Genomic DNA, 23,790 nt, shown 5'->3' on the forward strand with positions numbered 1-23,790 from the left:
GACAGGTATTGTCCTAGCTAATTTGTCATTAGACATTGTCCTTCATGATACCTACTATGTAGTCACACACTTTCACTATATGCTCTCAATGGGAGCTGTTTTCACTATCATAGGAGGGTTTGTACACCGATTTCCACTATTCTCAGGATATACACTCAACTCAACATGAGCAAAAATTCACTTTGTGATCATATGCATGGGTATCAACATAAACTTCTTCCCACAACATTTCCTAGGCTTATCTGGCATACCTTGACGATACTCTGACTATCCAGATGCCTATACAACATGGAATACTATCTCATCAATAGGCTCATTCATTTCATTAACAGCAGTTATACTGATAGTCTTCATTATGTGAGAAGCATTCACATCCAAACAAGAAGTATTAGCAGTAGACCTTACTACCACAAATTTAGAGTGACTAAGAATGTCCTCCATCATATCATACATTTGAAGAACCAACCTACATTAATCTAAAATAGTCAAGAAAGGAAGGAATCAAACCCTCTCCTATAAGTTTCAAGCCAACATCATAGCCACTATGTCTTTCTTCATGAACGAGATATTAGTAAAACTTTATATAACTTTGTCGAAGTTAAGTTACAATTGAAAATCTTGTATATCTCCATGGCATATCCCTTCCAACTAGGCTTTCAAGATGCAACATCACCCATCATAGAAGAACTACTACATTTTCACGACCACACACTAATAATTGTTTTCCTAATTAGCTCCCTAGTCCTCTATATCATTACACTAATACTTACAACTAAGTTAACACATACCAACACAATAGATGCCCAAGAGGTGGAGACTATTTGAACTATTCTCCCGGCCATTATCTTAATCTTAATTGCCCTGCCATCATTATGAATTCTTTATGTGATAGATGAAATCAACAGCCCATCTCTTACTGTAAAAACTATAGGCCACCAATGATACTGAAGCTATGAGTACACTGACTACAAAGACCTGAACTTTGATTCCTATATAATCCCAACACCAGACCTAAAACCAGGAGAACTGCGACTACTAGAAGTAGATAACCGAGTAATTTTACCTATAGAGATAACAATCCGAATACTAATCTCCTCCGAAGACATACTACACTCATGAGCCATACCCTCCTTGGGCCTAAAGACAGACGCAATCCCAGGGCGCCTAAACCAAACAACTCTTAATATCAGCACGATCAGGCTTGTTCTACGGACAGTGTTCAGAGATCTGTAGCTCAAATCACAGCTTCATGCCAATTGTTCTTGAGCTAGTACCCCTAAAATACTTTGAGAAATGATCCGTGTCTATGTTATAAACTCATTAAGAAGCTAAATTAGCGTTAGCCTTTTAAGTTAAAGATTGAGAGCCAAAGCTTTCCTTGATGACATGCCACAACTAGATATATCAACATGATTTGTTACTATTTCATCTATATTTTTAACACTATTTATTATATTTCAACTAAAAATCTCAAAGCACATCTCCTACTCCAACCCAAAATCAACACACTAAAACACAAAAACAATATGCCCCTTGAGAAACAGTATGAACAAAAATCTATTTGCCCCTTTCATAAACCCAGTAATAATAGGCATCCCTGTTGTCATCCTGATCGTTATATTCCCAAGCATTCTATTCCCAACATCAAAATGACTAATTAATAATTGCATAATCTCCGTTCAACAGTGATTAATTCAACTCACATCAAAACAAATAATAGGTATTCATAACCACAGGGGACAAACCTGGTCACTAATACTTATATCGCTCATTCTATTTATTGGCTCAACCAATCTCCTTGGACTATTACCCCACTCATTTACACCCACCACACAGCTCTCAATAAATGTAGGAATGGCTATCCCTCTATGAGCCAGTGTCGTGATTACAGGCCTCTGTAATAAAACAAAAGCATCCCTAGCCCACTTCTTACCACAAGGCACACCCACTTTCCTCATCCCTATGCCAGTAATTATCGAAACTATTAGCCTATTCATCCAGCCAGTAGCACTGGCCGCATGACTAACAGCCAATATTATGGCAGGCCACTTACTAATACATCTAATCGGGGAGACAACCCTTGTGCTAATAAGCACCAGCACATTCACAGCTCTCATTACATTTATCATTCTTGCCCTATTCACTATCCTCGAATTTGCTGTCGCTATAATTCAAGCCTAATGTATTTACCCTCTTAGTAAGCTTATACCTGCAAGACAACACATAGTGACCCACCAAACCCACACGTATCACATAGTATATCCTAGTCCTTGACCCCTCACAGGAGCTCTTTCAGCACTTCTCATAATGTCAGGCCTAATCATGTGATTCCACTTCAACTCAATAGTTCTACTAATACTGGGCCTATTAACTAATATTCTAACAATATATCAATGATGACGAGACATCATTCGAGAAAGCACTTTCCAAGGCCACCACACACCAACCGTCCAAAAGGGACTTTGATACAGAATAATCTTATTTATCGTATCAGAAGTCCTATTTTTTACCGGCTTTTTTTGAGCCTTCTACCACTCAAGCTTCGCCCCCCACTCCTGAACTAGGCAGATGCTGACCACCAACAGGCATTCACCCCTTAAACCCCCTAGAGTACCACTCCTCAACACTTCTGTGCTATTAGCCTCTGGCGTATCCATTACCTGAGCCCATCATAGCCTTATAGAAGGAAATCGCAAATATACTCCAAGCCCTTTTCATTACAATTGCTCTCGGTATTTATTTTACACTACTACAAGCATCAGAGTATTACGAAGCCCCTTTTACAATCTCAGATGGAGTCTATGGATCAACTTTCTTCATAGCCACAGGATTTCATGGACTGCATGTAATTATTGGATCTACCTTTCTTATTGTTTGTTTCCTATGCCAACTAAAATTCCACTTCACATCCAACCACCACTTCAGCTTCGAAGCTGCTGCTTGACATTGACCTTTTGTAGATGTTGTATGACTATTTCTTTACATATCTATTTATTGATGAGGCTTATAGTCCTTTTAGTATTAATTAGTACAACTGACTTCCAATTAGCTAGTTTAGGTACACCCTGAAAAAGAACAATAAACCTAATACTGACCTCATTAACAAACACAATACTAGCCTCATTACTCATACTTATCGCCTTCTGACTTCCTCAACTAAACATCTATGCAGAAAAAACAAGCCCCTACGAGTGCGGATTTGACCCTATAGGATCCGCCCGCTTATCCTTTTCTATAAAATTTTTCCTAGTATCAATCACCTTCCTTCTTTTCGACCTAGAAATTGCCCTCCTACTACCCCTCCCCTGAGCAACCCAAACAAACAACCTAAAAACGATACTTATCATAGCCCTATTTTTAATTTCATTATTAGCAATCAGCCTGGCCTATGAATGAACTCAAAAGGGGTTGGAGTGAGCTGAAGACGGTATTTAGTTTAAAATAAAACAAGTGATTTCGACTCATTAGATTATGGTTAAACTCATAACTACCAAGTGTCCCTAGTACATATAAACATTATCATGGCTTTCACTATATCCCTTATAGGTTTACTGATATGCCGGTCCCACCTAATATCCTCACTACTTTGCTTAGAGGGCATGATATTATCACTATTTATCCTAGCAGCCCCAACAATCTTAAACTCACATTTCACCTTAGCCAGCATAATACCAATCATCCTACTGGTATTCACAGCCTGCGAAGCAGCTCTCGGATTAGCCCTATTAGTAATAGTATCAAACACATATGGGACCAATTACATACAAAACTTCAACCTTCTCCAATGCTAAAATTTATTATTCCCACAATCATACTAATACCTCTAACTCGACTATCAAAAAACAACATAATCTGAATTAACTCCACAACCCACAGCCTATTAATTAGCCTTACAAGCCTACTTCTTAACCAATTCAGTGACAAGAGCCTCAACTACTCATTAACATTCTTCTCGGCTTCCCTCTCCACACCATTACTAATCCTAACAATATGACTCCTCCCCCTAATATTAATAGCTAGTCAATCCCACTTACTCAAAGAACTAATCCGAAAAAAACTTTACATCACAATACTAATCATGTTACAAACACTTCTAATCATAACATTCACTGCCACAGAGCTAATCCTATTTTACATTATATTTGAAGCCACACTAGTCCCTACCCTTATTACCATTACCCGTTGGGGTAACCAAACAGAATGACTTAATGCAGGACTCTACTTTCTATTCTGCACATTAGCTGGGTCACTCCCATTACTAGTGGCATTAACATATATAAAAAACATCATGGGCTCCCTAAATTTCCTAGTACTTCAATTTTGAACCCAACCAGTATCCAACTCCTGGTCCAACGTCTTTATATGATTGGCCTGCATGATAGCTTTTATAGTAAAAATGCCCCTCTATGGCCTCCACATTTGACTACCCAAAACACACGTAGAAGCTCCCATCGCAGGCTCCATAGTCCTTGCAGCCGTACTACTAAAACTCGGAGGCTACGGCATGCTACGAATCATGTCAGTACTTAATCCCCTAACAGAGTATATAGCATACCCTTTCCTTATGCTTTCCTTATGAGGGATAATCATAACTAGCTCTATTTGTCTATTTCAAACAGACCTAAAATCACTCATCGCCTACTCCTCAGTCAGCCATATGGCACTCGTTATTGCAGCTATCCTCATTCAAACCCCTTGAAGTTATATAGGGGCTACTGCCCTAATAATTGCTCATGGCCTCACGTCGTCTATATTATTTTTGCCTAGCAAGCTCAAATTACGAGCGAGTCCATAGCTGAACCATAATCTTAGCCCGAGGCCTGTAAATTCTTCTCCCACTAATAGCCATTTGGTGACTATTAGCAAGCCTAACAAACCTGGCGCTACCCTCTACCATTAATCTGATCGGAGAACTGTTCATAGTTATATCAACTTTCTCATGGTCAAATCTCACTATTACCCTAATAGGAACCAATATTGTAATTACAGCCCTATACTCCATGTATATACTAATCACAACACAACGCGGCAAATATACACACCACATCAATAACATTATGCCCTCCTTTACATGAGAACACGCCCTTATAGCCCTCCATATCCTTCCACTTCTACTCCTGTCACTAAACCCCAAAATAATCTTTGGTCCCCTATACTGTAAATATAGTTTTAAACAAACACTGGATTGTGGATCTAGCAACAGAAGACTAAGACTTCTTATTTACTGAGAAAGTATTGCAAGAACTGCTAATTCATGCCCCATGCCTAATAGTGTGGCTTTTTCAAACTTTTAAAGGATGTTAGTTATCCATTGGTCTTAGGAACCAAAAAATTGGTGCAACTGCAAATAAAAGTAATAAACCTATTCTCTTCTTTTACCCTAATCACATTACTAGTACTAAGTACTCCAATCATGATAACTAGTACAAACTTCTACAAAAATGATAAATACCCATCATATGTAAAAAATACTGTCTCCTGTGCTTTCATTACCAGTCTAATCCCAACAATAATATTCCTTCACACAGGCCAAGAAATATTCATTTCAAACTGACACTGAATTACTGTCCAAACCCTTAAATTGACACTTAGCTTCAAAATAGATTATTTCTCAATTATATTCATACCAGTGGCATTGTTCATCACATGATCCATTATAGAATTCTCAATATGATATATACACTCAGATCCTTGTATCAACCAATTCTTCAAGTATTTAATCCTCTTCCTCATCACCATACTAATCCTTGTTACAGCCAACAACCTCTTCCAACTTTTTATTGGATGAGAAGGGGTATTGGAATCATATCTTTCCTGCTCATCAGATGATGACATGGTCAAGCAGATGCAAACACAGCTGCTCTTCAAGCAATCTTATATAACTGCATCGGAGATGTCAGATTCATTATATCAATGGCATGGATTTTATCTAACACAAATGCATGAGACCTGCAACAAATTTTCATACTCGACCGAAACCCATTAAACCTCCCTCTCACAGGACTCATACTAGCTGCAGCTGGAAAATCAGGCCAATTTGGACTTCACCCCTGGCTCCCCTCAGCAATAGAAGGTCCTACCTCAGTCTCGGCCCTACTCCACTCAAGCACAATAGTTGTAGCGGGAATTTTCCTACTTATCCGATTTTACCCTTTAACAGAAAACAACAAACTCATTCAAACAATAACACTCTGCCTAGGAGCCCTTACCACCCTGTTCACAGCCATATGTGCTCTTACCCAAAACGACATTAAAAAAATTATCACCTTCTCTACCTCAAGCCAATTAGGTCTAATGATAGTAACAATCGGTGTCAACCAACCTCATCTAGCATTTTTACATATTTGCACACACACTTTCTTTAAAGCCATATTATCATATGCTCTGGATCCATTATTCACAATCTAAACAACAAGCAGGACATTCGAAACATAGGAGGCTTATTCAAGACCTTACCCTTCACTGCAACAGCCCTTATCATTGGATGCCTAGCGCTAACAGGAATACCTTTTCTCACCGGGTTTTACTCTAAAGACCTAATTATCGAGACCGCCACCACATCTTATACCAACTCCTGAGCCCTATTAATAACTCTAACCGCTACCTCCCTCACAGCCATCTATAGCACTCGCATTATCTTCTTTGCACTACTAGGCCAGCCCCGCTTCTCTCCTTCAGCTCCTATCAATAAAAACAACCCACTCTTAGTTAACTCCATCAAACGCCTATTAATCAGAAGTATTTTTGCTGGCTTCCTCATCTCCAACAGCATTCCTCCAACAACTATCCCCCTAATAACTATACCTTTATACTTAAAATTAACTGCCCTTGCAGTAACAGCTCTGGGCTTCGTGCTAGCATTCAAAATCAACCTTAACACACAAAACTTAAAATATACTCACCCCTCAAACTCCTCTAAATTCTCCACTCCCTTAGGATATTTCCCCACCATCACATACTGCCTACCTCGCCATCTAAACCTATCAATAAGCCAAAAATTAGCAACCTCCTTACTAGACTTAATCTGACTAGAAACTATCCTACCAAAGACTACAGCCTACATTCAACTAAAATCCTCCACACTAGTCTCAAACCAAAAAGGCCTTATTAAACTATACTTTCTATCATTCCTCATTACCATCACCCTGAGTATACTCCTATTTAATTACCCCGAGTAATCTCCATAATAACCACAACACCAATAAATAATGACCAGCCCGTAACAATCACCAATCAAGTACCATAGTTGTATAATGCCACAATCCCCATAGCCTCCTCACTAAAAAATCCAGTCACCAGTATCGTAAATAACCCAATCTCCCAGCCCATTAAACTTAAACACAATTTCCACAACCTCATCCTTCAAAATATAAAATACCATTAAAAACTCTACTACCAACTGTAAAAGAAATGTCCCTAATACAACCTTATTAGAAACCCAAACCTCAGGATATTGTTCAGTGGCTATAGCCATTGTATAACCAAACACAACCAATATCCCCCCTAAATAGATCAAAAATACCATTAGACCCAGAAATGAACCATCAAAATTGAACACAATCCCACACCCAACACCACCACCCACAATCAACCCTAGACCCCCATAAATAGGTGAAGGTTTTGAAGAAAATCCCACAAAACTAATCACAAAAATAATACTTAAAATAAATACAGTATATGTCATCATTATTCTCACATGGACTTCAACCCTGACCAATGACATGAAAAATCATCGTTGTCATTCAACTACAAGAACACCAATGACCAACACCTGAAAAACACACCCACTAATAAAAATCCTCAACAACACATTCATTGACCTCCCTACCCCATCAAATATCTCATCATGATGAAATTTTGGCTCCTTATTAAGCATCTGCCTAACCCTACAAATCCTAACAGGCCTATTCCTAGCAATACACTACACACCAGACACAACAACTGCCTTCTCATCCATAACACACATCTGCTGAGACATCAATTATGGCTGAATCATTCAATATATACACGCAAAAGGAGCTTCCATATTTTTTATCTGCCTTTATGCCCACGTAGGATGCGGTCTATACTATGGATCCTACGCCTTTCAGGAAACATGAAACATTGGAATTATCCTACTACTTATAGTCATAGCCACCGCATTCATAGGCAATGTCCTACCCGGAGGACAAATATCATTCTGAGGCGCAAATGTCATCACAAATCTACTCTCAGCAATCCCATATATCGGCACCACCCTCATCAAATGAATTTGAGGTGGCTTTTCTGTAGACAAAGCAATACTAACACGATTCTTTGCCTTCCACTTCATTCTCTTCTTCATTCTCTTTTTGTTTTTACATCTGGCCAATCAGGGCTGGAATTAAGCCATATATGTCTATGCCAGAGATGCTAAGATGTATGGAGAAACTTTTCTGAACAGAAAGACCTCTGTCAGTAAAGGGAAAGTGAAGGGGCTAGGGCAGGGGTGAGCACGTCACTCAACCTGGCCTTATTTTTCTCATTAGTAAAATGGACATCATAAATGAATAAATTAATATAATTATCTATCTATCTTTCTATCTATCTATTTTTCTATCATCTGTCAATCACTTGGAGCAGTGCCTAGCATGTAATCAGTGCTATCTAAGCCTTAGTTATTATTGTTATTATACATTGGCCATATACAGACTGCTGGTTTTGTACAAAATGCTACAAATGACAGTGTTCTAATTAAACTGTGGTTCATCTTGTGAAAACAAAATGGACTTTTAACACTGGAAACATAATAACAAATAAACCAGATAGTGTAAAACTTGAGAATATTATGATCAGATCATTCTCAGCTTGTTATTTCTAAGTAGTGAATTAATGTTTTATATAAAACTGTGATATAATTTATCTTAGCATTTAAATTCACATCCAGTCTCAACATAACAATACCTTAAATTTAAATTTATACTAGTTCATACAATGTTATCACATGACATTTCATTTGCTCTTCAAATCACACTTTGAAATGGGAATAGTGATCCACATCTCATAGATGAAGAAACCTAAGCTCAGAGGGATCAGATGATACCTTGGCAAACGTGATGGGGTCAGCTTAAGACTGGCAGCCTGGTGTCTTAACTCCATGTCCAGGGCTCTTGCCACCCTGTAATTAAATATAAGCCTTTAAATTGACTTCAGTTAAACTTTACCTTGACTCACCACTTCTCTCATTATTACAGATATTAAACTTTAAAATTACATATATATCTGATTGCAGCTATATGCCAAGGTAGAAATGCCATCTTTGATCTAAAATAATTTAATCAAATACCAATTATATACAAATCCCAATGAACCCTTGAGATTATAAAAAGTTGAGTAAATTAAGTTCTATAATAATACATACTATAAATAGACTAGAAAGCTTGCAAATAAAGGGACTCTGAAAGGAATTATCTCAGAATGTGAAAAGCTAACATTTACACATTGTTTTTTTCAAGTTTACATTTTTATTTCTTATTTCCTTTAATTAAAAAAAAACTAGTATTTTGCTTTAATTATGAAAGTAATACATTCTCAGAACATTTGAAAAATGTAAAAATATACCCAGTGTAAAGCAAAAATTACCTATCATTCATCATTCTACTCAGATAATCATTATTTAATATTTTTAAATATCTCTCTCTTAAATCAGAGATATGCCATATATATATATTTACACATTAAATTACACTGGGGACTTCCCTGGCGGTCCAGTGGTTGAGACTTTGTCTTCCAATGCAGGGGGTGTGGGTTTGATCTCTGGTTGGGGAGCTAGGATCCCACATGCTTTGTGGCCAAAAAGCCAAAACATAAAAAAGAAGCAATATTGTAATAAAGACTTTAAAAATGGTCATCAAAAAAATCTTTAAAAAATAACACTGTATATTCTATATCTTTTTTTACTACCATTACAAGCATTTCTTTTTTAATTATCATATAATTAATAACCAAATAGAATTTATTCCAGAGATAAACCACCATTGGACGGTGAGTTAAGGCTGATCTGAATGCCTTCTAGGGCTGAGATGATGTCATTGATCACTACAGCTGAAGTCAAGAACGCATTTCCTACCACCTTATATAATTGGATGACTCCCCCTTACAGGGAAAACTGTCCACAAGGAGCATATATAATGAAGCAGTTATCCTACACCAAGTAACCAAAGGTAGACTCATTTTGGAAAAAGGGCTGCAATTGTCTGAGGAATAAAATGACCTACTGGTGGTGCGTCTTTATATACTTGCAGCTCTCCTATGGCCACCCAAAAAGTGGTCAAAGGTACAAGTGCTTTTGAGAGAGAGGCAGGTTAATGCCTGAATTCCACATAAGGAGTGCAGTCCCAAAGGTACCCCTGGTGTCTCTGGAAAGACAGTTTTGTTTACAGCTGTTGCCTACCCAGATGGGACCTGCCTCAGTCAGAGATGACAGGTTGTAAGTGCTTCCAGCTCAAGGTTCTCAGTTCAGTTTGAATATCTGAGTCTAGTCCTTGTCTTTGGAGGGACTGTCTGAGGGCAGTCTGTCCCGTTCTAGTTGTCCTTGCCACTGGCCAAGTGGCTTTTTTATATCTCATCTAGGGCTTGTAATCTCTCTTGTATAAATGAAGTCAGAGTTAAATGGTTCAGGGGCAGCATCTATGCTCCAATAAGAGAACCAGATTCCTTCCATGTTGTTGCTCTGCCCTTTGTGGCTATAAACACGTCTCAAGATGGTAGTGTCCCTGTGCCAGGCAGAATAGAGGAAGAGATGAAGAGGGAAAATGACATATTGATCATGTCCTATAAGGAGGGCTCCTGGAAGCTGCCATATGATATTTGCGTTCACAATCTTTTGGGCAGAAGTGAGTCACATGGCTACACTTGAATATAAGGGAAACGAGGAATTGTAGTTTTTATTCTGAGTACCAAGTTAAACATTGTATTATCATGGCAATAGGGGAGAATGATAAGTAGCAGTTTCTAACGTGAAAAGAGTTGTGCTTAAAATTACAAACCAGTTAGCAGCCGCAGCATTGTTAAGGATATAACTACTACAGCAGAACTAGATCTGTTCAAATAAATTCCTATTTGAATAACCATTTGTTATTTCAAATAGAAATAAAGCTAGCTTCCAAAATCACATGGGTGTCATTGACTTTAATAAATATTCAAAATTTATATTTAGGCTATGATCTGATTCCATTATTTTTTGTGTGGTTAAATTGGTATCTTCATTCCCTTGTGAGCTTTCCATAAAACACAAACTTTATGTTTTGTTCTTTACCCTTACTTTGCTAACGAATAACTGTCCACTTCTAAAACAAGGAGATATCAAAGATCATCTGTCCATCCACCTTCCTATCTCTGTTTTTACCTTATTAAGTTTCTATTGATTTAATTGCTTTTGAAATGGTTCTTAGGAACTGGAAAGGAGGGGGGAAGGATAGATTAGGCATAGAATAATCAGAAGTAATGAGACTTACAACACAGTACTTTGGTTGATACTTGTTTTTCCCTTCTCTTTTGTAAAAAAAAAAAAATGCTGATTGTTATGTCTACATGTATGGAAAATATTAACACAGGTAGAGACATTTATTCTCAACAGGCTTTTTTTCCCCCTCAGCTTGGGTTTATTTTTCCTGTGCTTCTACCAATGATTTAACTATTTGAAAATGTTCATTTTTTCAGTGAGAGATTTCCAGTATTAACATTTGGAAGGGCTTCAGATAAACTGAGGAGAACTGGTTTGAGCTTTTGGACCCTGACAGGTTTACCTCTACTCCTTACAGCATAGATTCTCTGGTGTCCCTCATAAAATCCATCTCACTCATGAAACTTTGATAATTAATTTCCTCCTAGCTGCAATGTTAAGTTGAAAATCTCAAGTTCACAAGGAACAGTAAAGCATTTAGGAAGGTAGGACTACAAAGCAAAAGTAAAACAACATAAACATAAATCCAGCAAGTCTCTATCATCCTTTTCATTTCCAAAAAATTTTGATTTAAGACTACACATCCAAAGTAGTTGTCTTCTTCATGATTATCACATAGGAAAAATGAGGCTACCCTTGTTCAGATATTTTTGGAACTTCTCTTTCAGATTTCCTTAAGGACCTTTGGATAGTCTTCAACTATCCTTAATAATGGGAAATACACATTGAGTGTGGGTTTGATTTTGGGAACAATCTAAAATAATTTGGAGACAAATCCAATGATTAAGTCATCTGAAAGCAGTTTTAGTCATTGATTCAACAAATATCTATTGCGCTCCAATGTAAACAAATACCAGAAATAAAAGCATGAAAAGTACACGTCTTGCTCTCAAGATGCTTAATGTGTAAGAGGGCCAAAAACAAGGGATAAGATGGCTGATTTTGAGTCTAATATACTTCATTGTCTATTTTTCCTGTGTGTCCCCAGGGCCCACTGCAGTCTTGCCCTGGATGTGCTCTGGAGTTGCCTTACTGGTTGGACTCCTTTGTGCTCACGCTTTTCTGAGGAGATAGGTGGGAAGTGATAACTCATCCACACTTTATTTTGACAAATGGAAATGAGTGAATGGAAGTCAAATGGAAAAAGCTGTTTCAAGTGTCTGGAGTGATTTTGTCATTTCTGTTTTCTTACATCAGTCTCCACCTCTCTTTCAGAAGTTACAGCAGAAAGTCTCAGAATAAAAAATAAAACCTCCAAAGAATTCTTGAGAAATGCTTAACACAGTTAAGCTCACAGTTTCTGCTCTTAAACTTTTAGTTTTGTATATGCATGTGTTAAAGATTGCAAAAATTAAAGATGAAAAAAGGGCTGATGGGAGGGAGGGAGGGAGTACTAATGTCTTCCTCCTGAACATATTTTTCTCTTATTTGCTTTTGCTTTTGTTTTTCTTGTCATTCTGTGATGGTTAGGATCTCTGAACAATGTTGAATAGAAGTGATAAGCAGAGAATGCTTCTGTTTCCCCATTAAGAATGATTTTTGTTATAGGTTTTTGTTCCTAGATATCCACCATCCATGAAAATAAGTTCCCTTCTATTCTTGGTTTGCTGAGGTTTTTATTTTGAAAATCCCTGTCCTGATTGGGCCATTCCACCACTTGTGGGCCCTGGGAATCTAAAACTATTGTTTGTTGCTTCTACTGATTGAGAATCTCAGATAGTGTGTTCTTCTAAAGTTTTAGGTAGTTTCCTTGGAGTTCCCACTGATTGAAAAAAAACTCTCCTATATTGTTTTTGGTCAAACATTTTGCCATAATACTAATGGCCTGTGTACACAACAAATACATGTTAGTGGGTGCCTCTGAAATGGTAAAGATGAAAATGGGGCTGCAGAAGGGAACATGAAGGGCTTCAATTGGTTTTGAAATTATTTAAAAATTTTAAAATTTCTTGAAAAAATCTAAAGTAAACACCACAGCATGTTAATATTTGTTCATTTTGGAAGACCAATAAATGTGTTTGCTATCCTTTGTAACAAATTTTCAAAGTAAGTTTCCCAAGGAAAAAAAAAAAGAAGAAAAAGAAAGAGAAAGAAAGAAAAAGTTAATTAGCCAAGCTTTGATTAAACAACACATATAGCAAGTAGAATTAGTTACACCATCCTCTGGAATTCTATAGCCCTTTGCTGGTGTGCCATATAATGGATTTCACTGTACTGTAATTTTTTTCTATATATATATTTTCTTTTTATGTATTATATCCTCAATAAAAAAATAGTAACCAAAAGAAAAGCTTGTATAGCAATATTAATATCACAGAATTTACAGTGATATTATTTTTACCTTTCACTGTCCTATCAGCTCTTAAATCTCTCAAGAGCAGAGATAGTATGTTATTCATCCTTGTATTCCTGGGATCTGGCTAATGTCTGGATCATGTTATTTTCTGTAAGTATTATAATTCACAAGCACAAGGTTTGGAGTCAGAAGACCAATTAAAGGCCATACGTGTCTGTACTAGTTTCCAGTCATTTTATGCCTTTGTCCTGGAGGCATTTGAAGAATGAGCTTTCTCCTCTGCATGGGGATGTGGCAAGGAGAGCTAGCTAGCCTCTCCAGTCTCCCCTTCTATGAGTACCCAGCTAGACTCTATTTTCCACCACCCTAGAAATTAGGTGTAGCCATGTGATTAAGTTCTCTCTAATGGAATATAAACATAAATGATGTGTAACATTTCCAGACATGGCCCACAAACACCTTCCCTGAATACTCCTCCCTGCTTTTCCCTTTTCTAGCTGTTTATTTAAGCTTTCAGCCATTGTAGAATTTTACTGTTTCATAGAAACACATGGGAAAGCCATATACATGAGAAATTATAACCTTTTCATCATTTAATTATTCTATTTGTAAAATTCTTATCCTGGTTTCTGCGCTATTATTTCCCATTTCTTTTGCATTACTTTGAGATGCTGTATATTTTAACTTAAATATAATACTTCCTTCAATGTCTAAAGACATTATATATATACATATATGTATATATATAAAACCATGGAAGACTGAAATGTTAATAATATCTTATATTTTATTAAATAATGATGATACAGAAATAATAGCCAAAATATTTATTACTGATTCCTTAAATACACTATTTAAAAACTCTTAGCTAAAACATTAAATTTTTGAGCCACTGGAAAAGTGAACTGCCTCACAGAAATACTTAATATTATATAGGGAATATGCTATTTTAACATTGACTCCATTAAGTTATTACTTTAAAAGGTACAGGGTGCTGTCATTACCCATTAAAATAAAAACACAATGAGATAAACAACACAGGACAACTACATGCTAATATTTTGAACTAACACTTCAAATGTGGACTGACCACATATTTTATTTAAAGCTTAAATAATAAATGTTTCTTTTGGCTAAGGCAGCTTTTATTGTCATTAGGTTCTACTGATTTTTGAGAAATAGAGCTGCTCCACACTGAATCCACTGATCTTGGCTGCCCCCACATGGAATGTCGATATTGATCACCACACGATCCCTTTCAGCACTCGTGTAAACAGGCAAAGATATGCACTCATCAGGGGAATATGGACCATATGCGCCCTGTTTAAAAAGAATTAATTTTGTTTTAAAATACAGCAATATACTGTGTTGCAACAGATCATTAGATAACCAAAGATACAAACACAAAATCTTCCCAAATAATAAAATATATTTAACATTTTATTATGAAATGTTTTAAATAAAGACTAGTATAATAAACCCACATCATTCAGCTGCAACAATTACCAGTTCATGGCCAACTGTATTTCATTTATAACCTCCCTCAGCCCCAAATAATAGAGTATTTTGAATCAAATCCTACACATTATAAAATTTCACCTATAAGTATTTAAATATGTCTATAAATAAAATATAAAAATATAATCAAAATACTATATCACATAAAAATATTAACAATAATTCCTTAATATCATCTTATACCCATTATGCCATTATCCCATAATTTTTAAAAGATTTTTTTGTAAGAACCACAATTCAAATAGAGCCCACACTTTGAGGTTTGTTATGTCTCCTAATTCTCTTAAATTTATTTTTTCTCCTTTATTCCTTGTAATTGTTTGCTAAAGAACTATACCAAAGAGTTTCCCACATTCTGACTTTTGTTGGCTACATTCCCATGGTGTCATGTTCTTCTGTTCCCTGTATTCTTGTAAAGTGGGTCTGGAGGTGAGTTCAGATTCAGATTCAATTTCTGGTAAAAACACTGCTTAGGTAGTAGTGTATACTTCAATCAAGAGGCATATAAAGTCTGCTGTCTCTTTTTAGCTATTAGGAGCCATTGATGATCATTAGTTATATTTAAGATTACAAAATGATAATCTAATTCTACATCCCTTCATTTCCAGGCAGAAACAAATCTATAAAGAGGAACTTCCAGTTATCAATCATTTGATTACCATGAGGTACAGTTCATATAGGAAAGGCTGGAATAAATGCTATCTAATTTCCCTTTATTTACATGCTTTTAAAATAATGCATTTGTTCCCTAGCATACTGTAAAGGTGATCAATGAGCACTCTCTATTTTTTTAAGTATCATTATGAACTGGTGGATTTACACATGTTCAATGTGCTTCAATGCAATGCAATTACTATCTTATTGGTGTTCAAAATGTCAATCTTTGTGCAGTGGGAACTCATTAGGCTGGCTCCTGAGGGTTTTTGTTTTTGTTTTGATATGTCCCTAGTAGTCTTCAGTAGCTTTCTTACCTTCTAGTATGTCAAGATGTTGTAAGTTCATCTTGTATATTTGCTGTCCCAGAAATCAAAAATTAGTCATTACTCTGAGGATCCTTGGTTCCTTTAATGAGAAATGGTACTAGAGATCATAATCTGGGTGCTAGGAATGATCTATCATTCTCCTTCTAGGATTTTTCAGTGACTGAAGCTTAGAAATATGTATTTTTTTAAAGAAAAACATCAGAAGTTCATAATGGTAATTCCAATTCAAATTTAGGATTCATGTTTTTATTGAATTTATATAATCTTATTCAACTAATGGATTCGTTTTTAGAGTTAGAATGAAACTTAAGAGAAAAGTTAGACTCATTCTAGAATTTTACAAGTGACAAATCAGAAACCCATGAAGAATTTATCATGGTAACCTAGTTAAGCAAGTGGCAAAGTTGCCATAGGTAGTACAATTGAAAAAAAAAATTTTGGCATTAGCTTGTTTAGGAGCTCCTGACCCTAGAGAGTAGATTACTCTCTGAGCATCTGTTTCCCCATCATAAAAGGAACATAAACAACACTGGTCCACCTAATGGGATATTGGGTGAATCCAATGATGTATTATTAAGGAGTTCAAATACAAAGCATTATTTATTCACATAAGGACTACATATGCATAACTTTTCTTTAATTCCTACTAATTCTCAAATCAATTAGAAAAAAAGTCCCAGCTTTTTACCATCTACTATAGGTCATGGATGGTGCTAGGATAGAGAGAAATAAAAATATTTCTTTTTTCCTTCATGAAGAAATTTAAAGCATTCTATTTTTAAGTCTAAGTGGGCATTATATGGAATTTTGATTGTCTTTTCCAATCCTTTTCTCTACCCCCCCAACACAAAAATAATGTTCTAACTTTTCTAAGTCCTTGATATAAATCAGTTAAGTCCCTTTGAAAACTCATTCATTTCTAAAATTCCTAAATTGTAACCTGATTGACAAATGAGAAAATTCATTCTTTATGAAGAATCATTACCCAAATAGATAAGAAGACCATCTGCCCTGAATGTTTCTAATTTGCCTCTATGTTTGCATTGATGATTCTGTCAGTTACTCATCCATTCATTTAACAGCATTTATGTGCTAATATTGTACCTAGAATTATAAAAGCAAAGCATTTCAATATATATCCAAATAGAGAAAATAATAATCTTCTTTGAAGCTTAAAATTTAGTTTAAGAAACAACATATACATCAAATATTTGGAATATAATTTTTGGCAAAATGAGTATTTTAAAGAAAATCAAAATAAACTACTACTCTGGGATATGTTAACCTAACAAGGATTAATGGAGAGAATGAATCCTGAGTTGGGCCTCAGAAAAATACAGAATTTGGAGTAAAGAGAACTTTCAACCATTATTAGTCACTGCCTAATCTCTTCCCTCTTCTCCAATTCTGCTTAAATGGCAAAGCTTTAGGATTCACAAATTCCTGTAATTTTCATAACTCTTTAGCCATTCCTAAAGTTAATAACCTAGTGTAGGCTTTCTTTTGGTATTGCCTTTAAATTCTTCAGCAAAGAGCAGACAAACATTACCTATTTGTTGAACTGAAATGATCTGAATCTATGAATGTCTATAATCCTAGAAAAGGTCTTAAATTATCTTCCTCTGCCACCCTATATTTGCTTTGCTTCCCATAACTTCTAAGGTCAAAAATGAAAACATTACATTGAAATGTTTTATAATGCTATTCCTTTCTATTCAGAAGATTTTCTCTATATCTCTTCATTTTAATGCCAAGCAATTTTCTCTTTAAATTAGGAATTTAAGAGTAATGCAAAGTTGATTCTTTGCATATTCACTATCAATTTACCAGTTTTTGTATATATTTCCAAACCCTTCCAAACTTGCTTTTGGTTGTAGGCTTTTTGTTTGTTTTAAAGTGAGGGTACAAATCTTTCCAGCAAAATGTACAGTGTTTTAAAAGCGAAGTACCACAGTTGCTTCTTAAAATTTTACTTGTCATTGCTTAAAATCTCATAAACGGTAAATGTTACAACCTCCTGTAAAAAAAGTTAAATGGACTTGCCCTTATGTCACCAATAAATAAATGATCAAAGTAATAGAGCTAAGTACTTGGGCATTCTCACACTTAACACAATACCTTATGCAGACAGAAACTTTATATTGTTTAACTGAATTAAATTCTTATGCCACAATTCCCTCTTTAATATGTTTATCTTAACAAAGCACAGACCGTGCTGGGCTGAAATATTTGGATGAAACTAAAATTTTATTAATAACTATTAATAAATACACTAAGTGCTCAGTTAATGCAAAAAAGAGATATATTAGGAAAACTTCAAATAATTCAATCATTTTATATGTAAACAAATTAGTTTAACATTATTAAAATTAAGTAATTAAAAAGCTATATATTATGATTACTCATGTTCATGCCCATGACCCATGGAAAGTGGCTTAAAAGTATATGTGTACTACAAATAGAAGGCAATATGCTAATATGTGAAAAAAGACGTTTAAAAGGCAAATGGTGATATTTGGTATCACTTAGCCAACAAACCAAAGAAAATAACAAAATAAAACAACACCAGAAAACAAAAAAGCCCCAAATTATCCAGGTTAATTATGTTAACTATTTGGCTGATATCAACTCAAATTTCATTATAATAAAACACACGAGGGCAAACCAAAATATTTTTCTCATCAGAAATATATTTATGCATAAAGTCCAACTAACTTATTCTAACACATGCTTTCTGAATGTTTATGAACCAAGTCAGTGAACAGTTACTTTTTTTTAGAAAAGAAGATGTTAGGACATCAGAGGTTTCATGTAAGTAAAAGTGGCATTATTAGTAATGCAACCCTGGAAAAAATAACTATCTCAAAACAGGAAACAAAACAACTTGCCAACAACGAATATTTTGAAAGACTTTGTTCTGTCAAGAATGTCTAGCTACTCTATTTTGGTAGAGAAATACTTCCCTCTATTTTTCAATAATACAATGCTAACAACATTGCTCTCATAGTAAGTTCTTAAGAAAAAAAACTGTCACATAGAAAAGACATTAATTAAATATTTATTATATTTAAACCAGAGTGCATACAAGGCAGAGTTATCAGCATATATCATTTCATATACATGGTGAAAATACTTTAACGTAAAGAAGACTGTTACTGTGAGTGGCTTGTATAATCGTTATATAGTCATAATTTCCCTGAGAATGAAATTGTTTCTGAAGTTGTACTGTCAGTTGTGGCAACTGTTGGAAGGTGTAGGCCGGTGGGGTTCAGGCTGGTCCAGGCTATGTTCTATGTTACTGTGGGGCTGATAAATCCGAACTAACACTCTTTATTGGAAAAATAGAACAAAGGCAAACTGACTTCCTGTGGAATGTCAGAACAGGACATTATCTAAGACTGATCTACCTCACAAAGTGTTTCTCAAACTATGTTATGTGGAACATAGATACAGATGGAGGGTGGGGTGTAGGTGCATGAAAAGGGTTGTGTGTTAAGTAAATTTTGGGAGTTCTCAGAGTTTTTAATATCCTCAAATCCATCATGAATTTCCAAATTTAAATTTGTATACTGAACAATTTTTCAGAGAACCATTATGGAATAATGTAGTGTCAAACACTTTTTAGGAAGTGCTTTGGAGAAAGTGAATGCTTTTTTGGGTAAAATCCTCTAGGGAAATCTTATTGTACCTATATTAATTTAACCACTAGTACTGAACTGGAACTTGAAAAACCTTAAGAATCTGCATCATGAATGAATGAACGCATAAATGAACAGTGTGAGTGTAGGTATATTAACTTCCTGCACATAGATAATGGTAAACAGACACACTAGGAAAATATTAGCACCAGCATTTTACTTCCTTTTAATTCTTGAGCATTCATAATTCTAATTTTTAACTGGCAAAGTATATTACATTTATAATAGAAGCAATGGTAAACCTCCCCCTCCCCTCAATAAAAGCCTTAGAATTTGTTGTTCATATCCTTTATTAAAGTATTATTACCATGTATTAAAAAATCTCAAAGTTCTTCAGTCTTCTGCAACCTAAAATGCTCTTTAAAAAAATGTAGGTGCTATGTACCTCCTAGCAATGCTGTGCAAATGTCTGAGTTGTCTGGCATGTTTCTGCTGAAATAAAGCTATTCAGGACTTTTAGGGGTCAGATAATATTATCGAAATAACTTGTGGAAAAACCTTCTTCTGGCCTAAAAGGAATCAGTCACCAAAGTTCGGAACTCCATTATTTTATCTAAGCTTATCAAAGGATTCTGAACTTTCTGCAATAAAGTAGCTGTAAGAGTAAGTGGCAAAAGTAATTCTTTTTACTTGTTTATATAAATTGATGTTGATGCTTCCTTCGATTTTTTTTTTAAACATCTTTATTGGAGTATAATTGCTTTACAATGGTGTGTTAGTTTCTGCTTTATAACAAAGTGAATCAGTTATACATATACATATGGTCCCATATCTCTTCCCTCTTGCATCTCCCTCCCTCCCACCCTCCCTATCCCACACCTCTAGGTGGTCACAAAGCACTGAGCTGATCTTCCTGTGCTATGCGGCTGCTTCCCACTAGCTATCTATTTTACATTTGGTAGAGTATATACGTCCATGCCACTTTCTCACCCTGTCACATCTCACCCCTCCCCCTCCCCACATCCTCAAGTCCATTCTCTAGTAGGTCTGTGTCTTTATTCCCGTCTTGCCACTAGGTTCTTCATGACCTTTTTTTTTTTTTCCCTTGGATTCCATATATATGTGTTAGCATACTGTATTTGTTTTTCTCTTTCTGACTTACTTCACTCTGTATGACAGACTGTAACTCCGCTTCCTTCGATTTTATGCTGGTTCCTTCCCTCCTGGTAAAAATGCGTTAAAATGCTGATGCCCCCCACCAAATTCTGTAAAACTTACTAAAAACAGCTACAGTTGCCCTAAAAAAATGATTTCTTGAACAAAAATAGTGCTTAACTCAAGCAGAAGTTGGAGAGTTTGATAGTTTATACAGAGTCAGCAAACTTTTCTGTAAGATGTCAGATAGTAAATATTTTATGGGCTATATGGTCGTGGATACAACTATATCCTCAACTCTGCTATAGTAATCTGAAAGCATCTATGTAAATGGGCATAGCTGTTTTCCAAACAAAACTTTCTTTATGGACACTGGAATTTGAATTTCAGATAATTTTCACGTCATAAAATATTGAATTGGCCAAAAAGTTCGTTCGGGTTTTTCTGTACCATCGTACAGAAAAACCCAAACGAACTTTTTGGCCAACCCAGTACTATCCTTCTAAGTTTTTCATCTATTTAAAAATGTAAAAGTCATTCATGCTCACATGACTGTGGGCTGTACAAAAACAGGCAGCATACTGGATTTGGCCTGTGGCCTGTAGTTTTCCAAACTCTGGTTTACACTGTTAGGTTGGCTCAGTATTAGGCGTAAGAGTTAAGAGAGATAACCTGGATTTGAAAATTAGTTGCTTACCTATTAACTATGTTATCTTTATCTTGGTCAAGTTACACAATCTTTTAAACTTCCATTTTCTTAGTTTACAATGGAGATGATAATTCCTATTTCAAATGTTTTTGGAAAGCCTAAATATCTTGTATTCTAAACAGTTTGTACAGTGCTTGGCACATAATCAATACAAATAAATGCTCATTGCTATTGTTCAAACACTAGTGCTACTACTGGCGGACCCATAACAGATCACTCTATTTACCAGATTCACGGCTTCTTCCTCAGCAAAACAGAGAGAAAAATTACTCTACCATACTCAGAGGACTGCAATGAAAGGTAAGTGTGATTGTATTTCACCCTATGCCAAACCTCAATTCTCTCAGTGCTAGATTGCTTTTCTAAAACTATGGATCTGATCTTACAACACACGTGTTCTAAACTCTCAATGGCTTTCTATGATCATAAGATAGTCTAAACTCCTTGGCATGGCTCCATGGCTTGTCGTACTTGGTCTTAGTCTTTCTTTCTGACTGCATACCCTACCACTCTTCATTTGAACCATTCCAGTACATTCCAGATATACTATACTTGCAGTTCCCAAAATAACCTAAACTCTTTTCGTATCTCTATGCATTTAAATATACTTCCCCTTCTATATGGAATGCCTTGCCCCTACCATTTTTGAATTTGTCCTTGAACTTTTCTTACTTCTACTGTGACTACAGTCCTGAGAAGCTGCTTCCTCTCCCTGTGAGGTCATCTGACTTTCCCTTAACTGCTTATACAAGATAGAGCTGAGGTCTCCTTCATTTGCCAAAGCACTTCATGTAAACCTCCATAATTGTACTTCTGTAACTCTGAACTATAATAGTTTCTTTACCCATTTGCTCCTCTACTCAACAGAAGACTCCGATGGAAGAGATTTGTTTATTTTTGTTATCCCAGGGTTCAGAATATGGTATATAGGAACTTAAGAATCTAATGATGATTGAAAGCATTTAGTACACTATAAAGCACCATACAAAATAAGTTAATTATTATACTATTATAAAAACATTTAAAAGTGTTGGCATCAGGATAAATTAGACTTACCGTGTATGATGCCCTGGCTAGGTACTTCACAGACACAGGACCTTATTTATTCCTCAACATGGTCCTATAGAAACATCATTATCTCCACTTTCGAATTAGGAAACTGGCTCAATGAGGTTAGGTAATTTGCCCCAAATCACCCAGCTCATAAGTTTGGGAGCTGGGAGTGGAATTTAGACTGCTGGACTCCAAAATTTCATGTTCTGAAACATTTAGCAATATACCTCATATTCTCTCCTTCTTAGCTGATCTAGGAGAGGCAGTCAAAGCAGTAAGATTATATGGGAAGAAGAGGCTCACTGTAAAGGAAGGAGGGGCAAAAAGAGGTGGGGAAGCATCTTAAATCCTTCCATTACATGCCGGGAAAAAGTGCAAAAGCCTAGGGGGAAATCTCTTTTATAAAAATCATAAATTCATATTATCTTTGAGCCATCTCTTTTATTGGTTAAATATTCCACTTCATTTTACCTCTCTTTACATGAGATATTTTCCAAATTAAATTATTTTTAGCTTTCTGTTCCAATCCTGATTTTTTAAAGTGTGGTAAATAAAACTGGATAGAAATGATACTCAAAGTAAAGTACTGTGGAGGGATAAATTCCAAGTCTTATAACGTTATGTTGCTTTTCATACAACCCAGTTAACAGATTGGCTTCTGTTCATAACAACATTGCATTCCTGATTTGCATTCAGTTTGTGGTCAATTATGTGGGTATTGCTCTAGGTCACTCTCTTTTGCATTTTTGCCTACTCATTCTCCATGCTCTATTTTTATTGCTGGGGTTTCTCCTTAAGTGAATCAGTTTATACATGTCCTACCTTTTTTCCCCCCATCAAGGTCATTATATGGCTTTTAATTTTGTTTGCCAGAGAATTAACACTTCACATAATTTGGATTCATTTGAATTCATCTCTGTCATCATATACAACTTTATATATTATGGTTATAACCCCCAGCAAATTTTAACCTTAACTTTTGTATAGAACTTTCGATCTGGTCCACACACCTAATG

The 23,790-nt window shown here is 35.6% G+C and overlaps 1 protein-coding gene across 2 annotated transcripts in view; it reads right to left on the minus strand.

Moving 5' to 3' along the window:
- Nucleotides 1–649: 649 nt before the first annotated feature.
- Nucleotides 650–23,790, minus strand: part of DYNC2H1 (dynein cytoplasmic 2 heavy chain 1) — a 381,735-nt gene continuing 358,594 nt past the window's right edge. For both annotated transcript variants that reach the window (XM_082409863.1, XM_082409862.1), the window contains one exon: nt 650–15,038. In XM_082409863.1, coding sequence (XP_082265989.1) covers nt 14,880–15,038 — 159 coding nt within the window. In that variant the 3' untranslated portion in view covers nt 650–14,879. The remainder of the gene's footprint in view (nt 15,039–23,790) is intronic.

Source organism: Balaenoptera physalus, assembly GCF_965194825.1.
Source record: "Balaenoptera physalus genome assembly, chromosome: 10".
Taxonomy (NCBI): domain Eukaryota; kingdom Metazoa; phylum Chordata; class Mammalia; order Artiodactyla; family Balaenopteridae; genus Balaenoptera; species Balaenoptera physalus.